This window comes from Sceloporus undulatus, chromosome 4, assembly GCF_019175285.1.
Source record: "Sceloporus undulatus isolate JIND9_A2432 ecotype Alabama chromosome 4, SceUnd_v1.1, whole genome shotgun sequence".
Taxonomy (NCBI): Eukaryota; Metazoa; Chordata; class Lepidosauria; order Squamata; family Phrynosomatidae; genus Sceloporus; species Sceloporus undulatus.
In genome coordinates, this window is record NC_056525.1 from 164,659,582 (window position 1) to 164,676,793 (window position 17,212).

The window sequence follows — 17,212 nt, forward strand, 5'->3', positions numbered from 1 at the left end:
CCCCCATTTGTCCCGGTTTGGAGGTTGACAGTTATGGCAACCCTAAAGTCAGGGAACAGTGGAGGAAGTAAATAATACATGAAATGAACAATAAAGCAAATGAGACTTTACTGGAAACTGGAGTGCAGACTTGGAAAAAAGGGAAAGGTTGTATTCTTGCTATCCAGGAACACAAGGTTTCAACAGTTTCAGAAAAGCTTTATTTAACAAGCAGAGATAAACATAGTACATAGATGTTGTGAGGACTGAATCATTTTTTTCTAGTTATACTATATACTTAAGGGTTCAAACAATTCACCTGTTGCAAAAGCCTTCTTCCCTTTTGATAGTCATTCAAAACATATTTATCTTCCCATATCTTATCCCTCCTATTTTCCCCTCCATACCAAGCAATGATTCCCATAGGAATGGCCTTGGTAATTTGAAGGTCAGGCTTCCTTCCTACACATCTGCTCATTATTGCAAGTGATGCCTGATACAAAATCTTTATGTCTCCTAGCATTACCAGTGGGATTGCATATCCCATTATTGCGCATTTACACACATATGCTCAAACATAACATTTAAGCATGACAGGACCATGTCTGGACTGTGATCCCAACACTTGTTTTCTCAGAAACATGCTATCTTCAGGATTTTATTGGCCTCAATGTGGAAAACAGACCAGACCCCTGACATAGATATGTGGATATTGAAGGTGTACGAATACATGGAAGTGGAAAAATTAACTTGGATAAATAAAAGTTCAATAAGTAAATATAAGAAGGATTGGGAACCATGGTTAAATTATTTGAAAGAAGAAGAAGGAACTTATTCTATTATTATTTACAATTAAATCAAATAGACAAGAGGGAGGAAAAAATCATTTCACTTGATATCAGTATGTAATAATGTAAAATAAAATAAGATAAAGAAGGACAAACTAAACATAGCAAAGAAGGTAAAGGAAATTTGAGGTAGAGAACTACTTAAAGAATAATGTTATAGTGAAAATATAGTGAGATATAGAAAGTGACAATTTATTAAATGATGAATTACAATCTTGATAGAAAGCTGAAGAAGGACAAAAGTAGAAAACTCTATTAATTATGAAATGAAACAGATGCAATATAATGTATTTTAATATGTGAAAACTTAATAAAAATATATTAAAAAAAGAAACATGCTGTCTTCTGAAGTAGTGTCTATTTGCTTTCTGTGTTTTCTGCCAGAACATATATTTTTATATAAATCACAATCACAAAGCCTCCAGTGATTTCTCATGGAAAGGAAACTAAGCTCTACCACAGAACATTTTCCCAAGTGGTGAGCGCACAACAATAGCAGCCTGAATCCATAGTGAAACATGTGCATTGTCTTGTTAGGTCCATGCAAGCTTCCTACATGTTTAAAAAAGAATGGGTTGGCCACAGATCGAATGAATCAGCTCTGAGCAAAGAAAACTAAAGCTTATTCATATAACTCATACATGTCTGGATGGACATCAAAGCAGGTTGCAAGAAGTCACACCCACAAAAATGCTTGTTGAAAAGGCTGAGTGAGGTTTTCATACGTACAATCCCAGCTTTTTGTGGAAGCATGAATCATAATTGATTATTCAATATCTAGAGAGTGCATTCTTTTAAGACTGAGGTGTTCAAAGTGAAAGTTCAAGAGTGCTCTGGTTGTCAGTGAGGTGAAACAGGTGTGGCTTGGTAGGTGTAAACAAGAGAGGTGAACTGACGTACAAAATGGAATGTGGGCTGCATGCCCACCTGTTACCTAGCGACAAGTGAACAAACACTCTTCGTGGGAAATCTGATTTCAAGATAATCCCAAATTATAGTAATCAGATTTGAAAATCGTGTTCAGGAACAGGTTGGATTAGATGGATATGGGCTATAGCTGCCAAATTTATAAGTAATACAACAGATTAGACCATGAAACATAATCCTCTATTAAAACTTCTATTAAAACAATAGAACAATAAAAAAACAAGAGCCCTCTATTTAAAACAATAACTCGTCAAGAGAAGAACAGAGTCAAACTGTGCAACAGGTCTTCCATTTTATGGATACATGAACAAATCATGCCAAGAATAGCCCATTATACAGTCGCCTTAGGGTCACCATAAGTTGGAAACAACTTGAAGGCACACAACAACAACAAATGCCAATCCATTATCCATTAAAAAGCAAGGGGTAATATGACATCTTTGGCTTTAGCCATCCATAAACAATTGCGGGAAGACTTTTGCTCACTAGTAATTGACAAAATGACAAGGAGCATTCTTGGCCCATGGGCCTAATCTGGTCCACAACTGTTCCTCTGAGCCTTGCCCAAACACACAAGAGGTCCATCTAGTAAACAATTCTGTCCCCACTGCAGCCTTGCTATATACCTCTGGAAGCTTACAAACAATGTATAAAATTGTTTCTAACTATTAATAGATTGTGCCTCTATCTACTTCACAACTTTTTTAGCAGAATATACACCTGGTCCAAGAGCTTCAGTTCCCTATCTATCATAAATTATCTCACAAATAAGATGCTAATCTAGAAGGTCATCAGTTTGGCTGCAACCTGGTGAACACTTTGAAGAGAGTTAATAGTGTTGAACACAGAGGGGATTATTTCCATATAAATATGTACAGCATTATATTCAGGGGTAACCGTGTTGGTCAAATAGCAAAGTATAATATACAAAATCCACAAAAAACAGTGATACCCTTCATCAGCCAACAAAAAAAAAAATGCACCAAATATATGATACAATATTTATGAAAACAGGCCCTTATGTCTTCTGAGATCCAACCAAATTGGACAACCAAAAGGCTCAAAATGTATAATGTGAGCTTTCAAAGCATAGATATTCCTCCAAAGAACATCACCAACAATGCCTTAAGAAAGTGCAGGCCTGTGACTAACATTGGAAGTTATTGCACCACCCTTTCTCCCACACTAGACGCAGGATGTAAACTTAAATAGGCAGATTTTATCACCCAGGCAGTAGGCATTCTGTACTGATCTGGGTTTCTCCCACACCTTTTAAAGAATGGGAAAATCACTGTTTTGTGGATGTTATTGTACTTATGTATGCTCTGAAATAATGATATAAATTCTTTCTTCAGTAAACTGTGATTGTCTCCTTAAAATATATGCTTGGACAATGGCTGACAGTTGTAGTTAATGTTGTATATTGTTTATTTGTTAATGTTAATATCCCCATATTAGTTAATAAAGTATTTTTTAAAGTGTATGTCACACCTGGCCTAAATTTAAAAAGCTATATTTGTGACAGTGACAATTATGGAACTGGAACCCTTTTTTTTTTTTTTAAATGAATGAAATGAATATATATTTTTAGAATTTGTGATTCTGAGTATGTTGTGCTGATTTTCTTTTTTAAAAAATATGTTTATTAAATAACCACAATAATATTAAAAACAACATAAAACCAATAGAAAAACAAAACATAAAAAATTAACAAAGACAAACTTAACAAAACTGTTTCACATAAAGACATAACCATACATTGTCACTGAACAAATATTGAATTAACTACAGCATATATGGAGACTTCCTAACAGTTCTTGTTTCAGCTGAATTTAATAGAACCATCTTTTCTTATTCTTTTATTGCAATTCTACCATTTTGTAAATAATGCTATACCATATAGTGAGTGTTACAACACAGTAACCTTAAATATGTACATTTAGTTAGTTGCTTATCATTTTGTGTTCAGTTTTTTTCCTTATATTTACCTCTATTCATATCCTTTTTTTAGGAGTCTAAACATTATTCGTACTTAAGGGTTCATTACTATAACTTTCCCCCAACATGTTCTTTTGTATTGTTGTGTTAATTCTCTAAAGCAGAGGTAGAAAACTTGAAGCTTTCGAGGTGTGGGCAGACTACAGTTCCCCTCAACTCTCTTTAATTAAAAGTGAGGAATGATGAGAGTTGCAGTCTAACCATATCTGGAGATATATAATTTGCTGACTCCTTCTCTAAGGTTTTGAGAAGTAAAGAAAAGTTGAACTTCTTATACCTATTTTACTCAGAGAGTAATAAGTAACAATTTCTCTCCTCAGTAAATTTGTCTGACTGTCACTTCTTTTTTGGTATGAGTAATACATATATTGGGAAAGTTTAGTATTTGATTCATTATCTGCATGCCTATATATAGGTTGACGAATATGTTCTGAACTCTGAATAGGTGAGAAGTTCATGGAATTTTCTCATGACAACAGCAAAAATCTGTGATTCGTCCTGTAGCAATTCTACAGAATAGCAGTGGCTGGCCTGAGAAATCTCTATTGTGTCATTCTTGCATGCTTTTTTAAAGTCATACTCTCCTTAGGATGCTTCAGTTTTTCCACAGGGACACATTGCATCACACACATTGAGAAACTAGAAAAGTTTCTCTGGGAGTGGTAAGAAATCCTATATAATCAGCATGATATATACTCAGAGGTACAGTAAGGTGAAGAGAGCACCTGCTTTAATCGTTGGCTTAAACAAGGTATGGAGAGCTTTGTATCTTCTTGAGTTTGAGGACTTTGTGCTATACTATGCTGCCATGCCAAGTGTATTTAATCTATTAATTGGGTGGTTGTAGACATTGCATGTTTTAGTACTGATTTATATAAGGAAAAAGGGGACAGTTTATACTCTAATCTCATATGTATTTGCTCATTGATGCATGTTTATTCAGAGTTCAGCTTTGCAAACTTCAGTGGCACATATTCCTGAAAAAAGGGAAATTATTGCAGCTAACTTTCTTAGAAATATACCTGATAAAATGTATTATTGTGCCACAATTGCAGCTGAATATAGTTTATTAATATGTGATATATATTTCTTTGTGTCATTTGTGCTGATTTCTTGACAGCAATTTTTGGTAGTGACACTGACAGGTTTCTTGTATCTAAGTACCTTTAAGGAAGTCTCTCATTTACAAATCTGGTGAGAAGAACAAGCAATCATGAAAAAGTATAGAGTAGCCCAGAAAATAGTTGGAAGGGATATGACAAGGTTTTATGCTGCAGAGATGAAATAGGTTTTGGCCCAGTAAAGTGTAGTAGTTAAAAAACATGTTGGAAAACTTATTTTTTGGGACCACAACTCACAGAATCCACTTTCATAATTGATTTTGCTGTTGTAGTCAAAGTTGTAGTAAAAATAGTAATTGTAATAAATATTGATGTAATAAATTATGATTACAGTTTCCCCAAGCTCTGATCTGGAACGTTAGGTTTGGACCAAGCAGTTGTTGTGTGCCTTGAAGTCATTTCTGGCTTATGATAACCTAAAGCAATGCTATCAAAGAGTGGTTTCTTGGCCAGATGTGTTCAGAGGCAGTTTGCCTTTTCCTCCTTCTGAAGCTGAGAGAGTGTGACTTGCCTAAAATCACCTAGTGGGTTTCCATGGCGAAGTGGGGATTCAAACCCTGATCTAGGAATTGGTTAAGTCACTCTCTCAGAAGACTAAGAAGAAAGCACTGGCAAATTTCCTCTGGGTAAATCTTGCCAAGAAATCGCAGTTATAAGGTCACCATAAATCAGAGCTGACTTTTAGGCACATAACAACAACAGTCCTCAAGGACATGCCATGGAAAACCTCACCTGCACAATTTGCACACCAAAATATTGTTAAAGAGACTAGATAAAACCTAATGATGTTGTCCTTTTTGTGCTTGGATTATTCTGCTTTGGCATTAAGGGGCCACCTTTGAATTTCAGAAGTAGAAGGGTAGATGAATTGAAGCATTAAGTTGGATTTGTGGTACATGATAGCCCCTTTCCCACATGAGCTACATAAAAGGAGCTCCTAGGAAAAGATGGCTGGAGGTGAGGACTGCATGTCTCGTTTTACCCTGAAAATCTCAAAGATTAGTGTAGGCTTCCATGTCAGCTGGAACTCTGTTCTTATGTATGTAGACGTTTACATGCATTGGCTTCCCTCAATCAGTTTTCCACAGTTAAAATTAATGATTACTATAATATAGGGCCAGGGAGCCGCAGAGCTTTGGGAACATGACCAATAACATGGTTCCATGTAACAGTGGTCTGTGGCCCAAGAGTGGTGGCACACCTCCTCCCACCAGTGGCCCCATTGTCCCTTTCCACCTATCAGTTTAATTAGTATGTGAAGGTGGCCATGTCCCCAAGCAATCTAACAAGCATTAAACTGGCCTGTGAAAAATTGGACATGGTGTTGCATGTAGGTAGCTTAGTTGGGTGGACCTGGATTATAAAGGAGTGGAACTGTGAGAGTGGTTATTAGAAAACTATTGGGAGGGTGAGAGGCAAGACTAGACTTGAAATGACTATTGTTGGGAGTGGACAACCACTGGAACAAAGGAATCTGCAAAACGTTGTCTGTAGCAACATTTCTTCAAAGGCAGCCAAGCCCATAAACACCAGTCAGATTAAGGACAGAGATTTTGTGCAAAGCTTGAGACAAGCTTTTCTGGTGTGTCTCGATAAAATCTAGACAGGAAAAAGCCACATTATGAACTCATTAGTATTTCTGTGTTCAAGAAGATAGAGCCAGCATGATGCAGAGATTTCAGCATTGGACTACAACTCTGGAGAACAGGGTTCAGTTCCCCACTTAGAAACCCACGGGGCGACCTTGAGCGAGTCACACATTCAGAAAACCCCATGATAGGTTCGCCTTTAGGGTCACCATAAGTCAGAAATGACTTGAAGGTGCACAACAACAAGGTTCAAGAAGGCATGTATCCATGAGAGCTAATATCTTGTTACGAGAAGTATGCTGCTAATAAATTCATTATTTGACTCACTGATACATGCAAAGATAACACACAAGGAATACAGGGGTTACCTGCCAATAAAAAAGGCATGGATAAAGCCTGAGGAACAATCTTAAGACAATGGCCTTGTTTATTCATTGTAGTTCCTGGGATTCTGGATTACCAGGATGAAGTGCCACCAGGCTATCTGACTAAGCCTGCTTGTTCATCATGTTAGCAGGAACAGCTAAGAAACAGAAATCCTCTATCTGTCTATTCCTTTTTTCTTTTCTTTTAAAGTTTGGGAATGCTGGTTTGCTTTTCCACAAATAAGCTAGGGAGGATGCATTTTGACTCACTGAAGCTGGTTATGCTTTAGCAGGGTATTCTAACAACAATGGCATTGCCTGAACGCCTGGTACTTTGAACTCTGGCTGACTAGATAAGGGGAAATGTTGATGGTCCCATCATTGCAAGGAGGATCCTGTCTATAGGGCAGAACACAGACTGAGAAATAGCTGTAAAAACAATGCAGGGTCCCGGTATCAAATGTTTAGAAAATTTTAATCCAGTTCACATTGCAGACAGAGCACAAATTACTTAGCTACTGTTATAGCTCTGTAGTGTAGATACACTTATGCATGAGTTCTATTGGATTGGGTGGCTCTTTTGAATCTATAGGAGCTGATTCACCATTCAGTACCAACTACTCTGTTTGGGACTTCCAATAGAATTCTAGCCTTGGGGTTCTTAATGTTAAAAGCCAGAATTAATATGCCAACATGAAAAACAATGTTGACAGAAAAAGACTTGAAACCACACAATAATGTATGATGCCATGCTGCTTAATGTCTACTACCACAAAACTAATACTAGAAAGATGGGCAGGCATTTTCTGTGGTCCAAATGACTGATTCATTGTTCCGGAAAGCTTATCTTTCAGGCCAGCTGCCTGTTTACTAAAAATTGCCAGAGTGTTTTTAATAGCAACGGGGGTTGAGTGACTATTCCCAGTGAATTTAGAAATGAACAGTCTGAATTATAATTTTGTATCTTATTTAAATAGGTTGAAATAGGGATGGAGGCTCTGGTGATAGCAAACACTGGCTTTGCCATTGAATTTTTCAAGCACGTGTGCAACAATGAAAGCACCAAAAATATTCTGTTTTCACCCTGGAGTATTTCATCTGTCATGGCCATTGTGTATCTTGGGGCCAAAGGACGCACAGCAGACCAGATAGCAGAGGTAAGTTTTATGCTTATTTATAAAGTAAATGTTTTGAGGCGAAGTTTGCCACTACTGTGTGTAACTACGGTAACTACCACACACAAGAGGGTCTGTATAGAAAGGTATTTGTGAAAATAGAGCAATAGCTCCCAACCTTTCAATAGCAGTTGTGTGTTTGTGCTTGGATAAAACTAGGAGGTGCATTTCATTCAGAGCACAGAAGTAACAATTTTTTTCTCCCTAGCAATTAAAACAAAAATAAAATCAAAGTTGGTTGTCCTGGTCTATTTGATAGAACTAGTATTCAAACTTGTTAGAAAACAGGTAATAAAGTACATGGTGAGGAATCAGTGTGACTGAGACTAATTAGTAAATTGAAGAGTAACTTAATCTGTGCAGCCGTATGTGAATCCAGCACCTCATTTAAAGCAAGGCTCCAGCTTTTAACTGGCCGAAGGCATTTTGGGTTATTAAGGCAAATGACAAAGGACAAAATGACTCTCTCTTCTATATAACATATTGAGGCCAATAGAATGCAGAGTTCAGAAAACAGAATATAGTTTCTCAGTTGTTCCAACAAATTGTACAATATCTAACATTGTCTACAATGGTCTCAGTTTTATTGACTAGTAATAGGTTTGCATGCCAGAGGGACCTTGATAGAATCAGGTCTATTTAATTTAAAGACTCTCTTTTTGCTATCACTCAAATTCATCTTACTCTCAGTATATTTAAATAACAACAATATTCAATAATTACAAAGTGTATTATACATGACAATTGTTGTTTGTTTGTTTAGAAATTCTGTACCAGATACGAGGTATCCACATTATAGATATAATTTACACATATTGTTATATTGTTATATGTATTGTTGTATTGTTGTGCTGTGCAATGACCTTTGGTCAAAAGCAATAAAATTTGATTGCTATACATGAACCCATTCCATCCCTCATGCTTGGACTTTGCAGGCAGCCTAATATGTTTGAGATGCCAAGCGCATGCTGAAGGATACATTTTCTTTGCCTACCTGTTGTACAGATGGCATTAAAGATTTTTTTAAAAAAAAACACAACACAGTCCAAACGATGGATAATGTGCTTGATGTTGCTATGTCATTAAAAAATATTCCTTAATTGACTTTGGTTTAAACTACTTATAGTCATTCATCAGCGACCTAGGGTACTTCCAGACAGGATTCCTCGTATTACCAATCCCAAAGCTTTTCTGTAATTCTGTGTAGCTATTCTGGAATTTCCTCCCTAGTTTATTTTTATTTTTGGTGGTAAGAAAAAATATGGAAAAAACAGTGAGAAAACAGGAGGAAAAACATATAAATGGAGGACATGATTTAAACTTTCCTTAAAATTCCAGGCAAAATGCAACAAAAGCCTTATCTGGAAACTGGTGCAAAGTACCATCTAAAATAGTTTTAACATTTCTTTTAACAATAGCCACCGAACATTACCTGACAACTCTCTTTTTAAATAAATAAATAAATAAATAAGAGTTTCCAGAAATACTTTGGTATGGCATTGGGGCTGGCCATTCAAAGGGAAAATAACTTCTAGAGATATCCAAAATAAAAAGCATAACCAAAGTAGCTATTTGGATTCCACTCATTATTTAGATTTCTGCAAAGTTATTAAGGTGGATAATTAAAAGTATACTAATTCTTACAAATAATTGAATGTTACATTACACTGTTTTAGAACCTAACTAGTTAGCTAAAACTGACACAGCAAACCAGAAGTGAATAAAATTTTTAAAAGGCTCAGGTGAAAGTAGTTCTTTAGAGAGCTCAAAGTCATTTTTTTTTTGTCCCAACATGATTAGATCTTCCTCTGGTTCTTTTTTTGTTCTCTGTTTAAAGGACTGAGTAAGATCAGCTAATCCCCTTGTTCTCCATTTAAGGGGGGAGGCTTTAAGTATTCCCTGAACTGAACTAAAGCAGAACCAGGGTGTGGTCCCCATAGCAAAGGCAGAGGCTTGGACAATGATGATGCCTAGGATAAATTATACCCCACCTTTCTTACTCTAATGTTTCTGGCAGGAGCTATGAGCATATTAGAAATCATAATGACTCACTGGTTTCTGGTGGCTATTCTAAAGCTTTCCTCAGCTCCTAAACATAGGATTCTTGGGGATTCCATTCAAGAGACATTGTGCATCAAATCCATCTTTCTCTCTGTAACATTTTTTTTTCTTATAAGAAAAAAATATGGAAGAAGCAGTGGGAAAAGCTAGCAGGGCTGTAACTGCTAATTGATGATGACCAGACATGTCTAAGATGCTTTAAATGTCTATTTTATTTCACTATATTTATTCAACTTGCAGGTGTTTCAGTTTGATAAAGCTGGGGGCATTGAGACCACTCAGATTAGGAGACAACCACGAGCATATTCTAAAATGGAGGAGCTGCTGTATAACCCTTGCATCTCTATTCACAAGGTAACATCTTTAAAACGAACATTGAACATAGCTAAGTTGGATGTATTTTAAAAAATTAAAAAAACATATTTTAAAAAACTGAGCAGTTCTGATTCTCCAAAATTAAATGTAAATAATGGGAGGCTTGCCTGTTTTTCAAAAGATGTTTATGCATTTTTAAAAAATCATTTGAACATATCTGACTGACTTTCTTACATGCAATGCACTTTTAAAACAATGAGAATAGCATGATTACTAGTTTACACAAATTCTTTTTCACACACTACTTCACATTAAATCCTTCAAGGAAAAAACAAACAAAAGTGCAGACAAGTCTTAGAAAATTATTTTTGCACTTCTAGATGACAGGATAGTCAATTGATCAATCAATTTTATTTAAGGTCTTTGACCAAAGTATCTATCTATCTATCTATCTATCTATCTATCTATCTATCTATCTATCTATCTATCTATCTATATTACAGGACAGTCATAATATATATTTTTAAAGCAAATTAATTGTCAATGAAATCATGCTGGGTGCAGCTAGTCTTTATATATTTAACTATTGGCATGCTTGACCAATATTATGGTTGAATTTCCAAGTATGTTTGCCTTGGTTAGCACTCCTAGGTTTTTTTTTTAGCATTTCTTATGATAGAAAAGTAATACTGTATATCAGCATAATATCAGCAACTATTCTATATATTAAGCTAAAACTCTATTGATCAGGTTAACAATAATAAATCTCATTTTTTTAAAAAAAACATATTTTCACTGAAGGTTGTAGACTAGGTAGACCTCTCAAGTCTTACTGGACAACAGAAATACAACCCACAATAAATGAGCATTCACAAAAATGTTTCATTGTCCATTTTCAGTTGAAACTAAGAACACCTGCCCATTTACATAAAAAAAAAAATAAGTCATAGGCTCTACCCTCAAGCAAAAAAGGAGGGAAAGAAAGGGATGACAGCCTAATGAACTTGACCCTGTCAGAAAGAAATGACTTAGTTATAACCATGAGTACATGATATAGGCACATGGTGGGGAACATGTGGCCTTCTAAAGGTTGTTAGACTCCATCTCCATCTGCAGTCCAGCAGTATCTGGAGGGCCACATAATGTATGAAGAGGCAAATGATAAATAATGAAGTATGTAACCAAACACTATAGACAACAGGACTATGCATTTAATATAGGATTCATTAATGCTGTTTTTTTTTTTAAAGTTTAAGGCATCCATTGAAACATCAAGCAACGTTCATTCAAGATTCCAGTCTCTTAGCCAAGAAATCAACCAACCCGCAAAACATTTTTTGCTTAGAAATGTCCATCAACTTTATGGAGACAAATCAGCATCTTTCCGAAAAGTAAGTGGAGCTTTTGTTTGAGCACTGAGCATGCAAGCCAGCACAACTTACTATTGCAGAAAAATGTATATAAATATAGTCTAGGGCTGTATGTGATGGGTTGCGCTCCTATAAGGCTCAGTTTCCTGATGCTTTTGAATTTCTGGGATTGATAACTCCTGGTTTTCCAAATGTGTGAATTGCCTTTGTTAGAATCCTTTTGCCAGTAGAGGCTGGACTCTTTCCTGCTTTCTCCCAGATCTGTCTTCATTAGTCACATACTGGAATATCTTCTTTTTCTTTACCATTGATTTCCAATACCCTTGAGTACAGCAACACAGTAGAAGTTAGTGCAGATTCATCTGCCTTGAGGAAAGCAGATAAAGTCTAGACTAAAACAGTGAGAGGGGAGAGGCCATCTGAAAACATCTCAGTATGAGGTGTCAAATCCCACAAAAAACTTCCCAGGGCCTTGTGGAAAACTATTGGTCCCTTGAGTTATCTGGCATCCACTAAACTGTAGTTGTAATATGCAGTGGCAGCTGATGTCTTTTGTTTCACTGAGGTGGTTATTCCAACCTAGGATTTAAATTTAAAGGCACTAGCCAAGGTGCTCCACCTATTTAAGCATAGCTTTCAGCACCTTGGAGACCTCATTTAAATCCAGTTTAAAATCTGGAGTGGATTCACCAGCCCATTGGCATGGGAGCCGCAAGCCGTCATTGCCTCTGTGTTAATACAAGGATAATGCCAAAAGTAGTCCCCTTCATTAGCATACAGTCATGACAATGCACATGTAAAGTTTGTGCCTAACTCTTCCTGGATAAAATCCCCTAGTGTCTTGTGTGTTTAGTTTACAAAAGACAGCCCTATCTCTGAAGGGTTGCCAAAGGATTGTCCCCTTTATCTAGAAGCATTCTCTGTTTGATGGGTTGACTCACCCGAAGTCCCATTTTAAAATAAATAAATAAATAAATAAATAAATAAATAAACTATAAGAAAGAAAAGTAGGGCTCTTGAGTCTGCCATTGAAGAATTGATTGGGTAGAAGGCACATGGGCCTGGTGACAGTCTCTGCCACTGCAGGGAGCCATGTTTTGCTGCTGTAAAGCAATTGATTCTAAAGCTGCATCTATACACATGAAATAATATAAGTAAATGTGGTGGTAGTCGATATGGAGGTACTAGGAATGGCTCTTCAACTCCCAGCACATGAGCATGCCCATTCTACGTGATTTGTGCTTCAAATATTGCCCCAGAATGAAAATGTTAAAGCTGTCCACATATTCTATTCTTCATACATATTAGATAGTTTTGGAACATGCTAGAGTTCATTTCTAATTCATCTTGTTGAGAAACTTCGTGTATTGTTGAGAAACTGATATAAACATATAATAACTACAGTACCTGTTTTAAGTGCAGGAATATAGTCATATTTTAATTAGTTTCTCATAATGGATAAGATGTTTTGACCATCATTTAGGTGAATTTTTGGTTTTGTTGTTTGGCCTTGACATATCACTAAATAGTATAAAATGTTACTTTACCTTTAAGGAATTCTTACAATCAGTGAAGGAATATTATAATGCAAAGCCACAAGCAGTAAACTTCCAACAAGCTGCAGAAGATGTCAGAAAAGAGATCAATGCCTGGGTTGAACACCAGACAGAAGGTAAGTGCACAGTGGTCTATGTGATATATAATGTGACAGGAAAGGGGTCTGAGGATTGTAGTGGATAGCTCATTGAAGAAGAAAGGCAGTCTGGTGTAGTGATTTGAGTGTTGGAGTAGGACTGCAGGAGATCATGGTTCAAATTCCTGTTCAGGTATGAAAATCCATTGACATTGGATAAGTGACACTCTCTCAGCCTTAGAGGAAGACAATTGCAAACCCATTCTGAAGAAATCTTGCCAAGAAAAACACATAAGTCACTATAAATAAAAAATGACTTTAAGGCACACAATGAAAATAAGAAGAAACTAATTACTGAAGAGGCAAAAGGTCCTTTCATACTATAAAATTATAGTTCTAGGATTCCACTCTATCAAGAAATCTCCATGTTAAGTTTATCTTAGAGCCACCATAAGTTGAAAACAGGTTACTAAAAGGAAATGTTGCAAGGAGTTTTTAGTTTTGGTGGGCAAATGTATGAAGGAACATAACAGAGGTGCATAAAAGTAGCCATGTTGTGTAGGAACTGGGTGAGGAAATGTTTCTCCAGCTCTTTAGTATCTAATACTAGAAATTGGGATCATCAGTTTAATAACTGACGATCTCTCTCACACAGAGATACACAAGAGAGAGAAAACATGCATGTACTGTATAGCCATGTTATCCAAATGCTACCTCCAGCACCAGGGGCTATTGCTAAGGAAAGCAAGCACGAGGGTGGTATTGTTGCCATGCCCTACTTGTGGCTGGCATGTGGGTGGCCCCTGAGGGAACAAAACAATGGGTTGGTATACTTGTGTTCTGATCTAGAAGCACTCTTCTTGTGTGCATGTCAATGGAGAAAACCACAGAGCATTTCTAATGGTGAAATCACATTTCTTAGGTGATTATCTCAAAACCAACATCTGCCTTTCTCTCCCTTCAAATGAGTAAACTTGCAGAAACATATAATTGCTTCCTTTCTCTCCTGCCCTGAAAAGGTAAAATAAAAAACCTGTTAAATGAAGGCTCTGTAGATTCACTGACTCAGCTGGTCTTGGTGAATGCACTGTACTTCAGAGGAAACTGGTCAAAGACATTCAAGAAAGAAAACACAACAGAACAGCCTTTCAGACTGAATAAGGTATGGCACTATACAATACTAAATGAACAAAAAACCATAGGACAGTCTGGTTCACCATCCAGTTGCCATACCTTGATGTGGTCACCTACTGTCCATTGTACTGTTATAGAGTAATTGTTGCAGACTAACAAAGAAAAAGACAGATCCCTGCCCTAAAGTGATTGCAGCTCTCCCGTGCACTCTAAAATTTGTAAAAATATAAGGTGTGCTTGCTATCTTTCAGAGCACAAGTAAGCCAGTGAAGATGATGTTCCAGCATGATACATTTAATTGGAACTACATACAAGAATTACAGACTCAAATTCTTGAGCTCCCCTATCTAAAAAATGACCTCAGCATGTTTATACTACTCCCTGATGACATTACTGATGGTAGCACTGGTCTGGAAAGGGTAAGTAAAAGCATCTGTCATGTCTAAATTGTTCTGAAAGGGAGGGATTTGTTTGGCACTTCTAGATGATGAGAAAATTATCAGAAGCAGGGGGGAAAACTCAGAAATAAACTGTGCCTAAGTTTGATCTCCAGCAAATCTCCTCCTCTGAAGTGTTTTATTATCTCTGCTTTCTGCCACATTCAGTTTTTTCAGGAAAGAGGAGTGTATCTGATGAGAAAATGTTGGACTTTCATCAAACCATTACTGAAATACCACTTACAAATTGTCTTAAACTTGCTTTGTTTCAACTGATCTTGAGAAATAGTACTTAAAATGCCACTCTCTGCCAGTCTAGAATAAGCTTTCCCCTTGCATCCTGATATTATGGTTTATGTAATTGTTTTTGTTCCACTCCTGTCTTCTAACCAAGAGAGGTCAACATGTGACCCTCCAGGTGTGGCTATTCTGCACCTTTAGCCAGCACACAACCAACAGTGGATATCTGGAAGGCCACAAATTCTCCATCCTGTTTTAATTTTAATGAGCCTGATTTCATTCCTGCTGAATACTGAAAGATCACCTTCTGGATACTTGTAGGTCAAAATTCCACATCCTTCCTCCTCCTGCTGCAGTCACATATATTTTAAATCATTTGATAGGATGCCTTCACTGGTGATCATTCAATGACTTTTAACTCCTTGCAACAAAAGGAGTTAAACTATCTCAAAGAGCAAAAAGCTGGCAGGATTCGTCATTTTTCAACAAGTGCAAAATGCATTTTGTTAGGCATTCCAGAAAACAGTTGTGCATGTCTAATTTAATGAACTTGAGTATGTAATTTTCTTTGTGTGTGTTTTCTTTTTAAACAATTGCAGCTAGAAAGAGCATTGACTTACGAGGCCTTATCCAAATGGACTAGCCCAGAGGAAATGGAAGAAGTGGACGCCAATGTGTATCTCCCTAGGGCCCAACTAGAAGATCACTATGAGCTGAAGTCAGTTTTGAGCAACATGGGAGTAACGAATGCCTTCAGCACAAGCCAAGCTGATTTCACTGGGATGTCTGAGAAAAGCAAGCTGGTTCTGTCCCAGGTTTTCCACAAGTGCTTTGTTGACATAAATGAAGAGGGCACAGAGGCTGCAGCTTCAAGCACTGCTAACGTAGATGGACGAAGTGACCAGGGTGCCATTTTGTTTGCAGCTGATCACCCTTTCCTGTTTTTCATCAGGCATAACAAAACCAAGAGCATTCTCTTCTTTGGCAGGTTCTGTCATCCCTAAAGCATTGCAGCTTTTTGCTTAGCAAACAGGAAGGATCTTGCTGCAGCACAAAATACACAACATAGGCAGAGTTTGTACAAATATGTCTAAATAGAGGGAGGTTTCTTCATTTTCCTGTACTTGTGGGGAGAGGCAGAGCGTACATATGGCTACTGCTGATATGCTCAGCAAGAAGTCAAGTCACTGTTTAAAAAAATGTGGAAACCTTCCAAAACCACCCATGACATGATCTGCATTTTATTCTTTGTAACGCACATCAATCTTTGTAAATTGTATTTTTTAATATAAATATGGGCTAGAGTAATAAGCTAGATCTAATTCTTTTCAAACTGTGAACCTTTTTTAAAAAGTAGTCTTGGAAATCAATGAATTTATATCACCATCCTCCTGGTTATATTTTTGTAAACTAATGATTATCACACTTGGTATTACATTGTATAGTATAAACAGTAGATTGCAATTACTGTATATTGGGTGATTTTAATTTATTGCAACAAAATATTTTGTTTTGTTGTTTCATCCTTTTTTAATACTATGTTTTATGATTTCTTAACATTGTCGTATTGTCAAACTCTCTGGGATTTTTGAAATGAAAAACATTACAGCTTGAGTATCCCTTATTTTGTAATCCAAAATGCTAGAAAATCCAAAATTCTCCACATTCCTGGCTGAGAGTGTGGCACCTTTGCTTTCTGATGGCTCAATGTACACAAATATTGTTTCATGTTCAAAATTATTTTAAAATATTGTGTGTTACATTACCTTCAGGCTATGTGCACATAAAGCATAAATGAATTCTGTGTTTAGGTTTGGGTTCCATTTCCAAGATATCTCATTATCTAAATGCAAATATTCTAAAATCTGGAAAAAAAAATCCCAAACACCTCTGGTCCCAACTATGTCAGATAAAGAAGTCTCAACCTGTATAGAAATATCTTAATAAAAATTTATATACATTGAAAATAATGTGTGTGCAAGTCACTTGGGTACTTTTGTATGTTGCAATAGATAAACAT

General features: G+C 36.5%; 1 protein-coding gene across 1 annotated transcript; it reads left to right on the forward strand.

The window, feature by feature from the left end:
• Positions 1-7,723: 7,723 nt before the first annotated feature.
• Positions 7,724-17,159, forward strand: LOC121927903 (serpin B10-like). Its single transcript, XM_042461935.1, has 7 exons — positions 7,724-7,984; positions 10,304-10,417; positions 11,629-11,769; positions 13,303-13,420; positions 14,401-14,543; positions 14,767-14,934; positions 15,792-17,159. The coding sequence occupies exons 1-7, from the start codon at positions 7,817-7,819 to the stop codon at positions 16,194-16,196; spliced, it is 1,257 nt and encodes a 418-aa protein (XP_042317869.1). The 5' UTR covers positions 7,724-7,816; the 3' UTR covers positions 16,197-17,159.
• Positions 17,160-17,212: the final 53 nt, after the last annotated feature.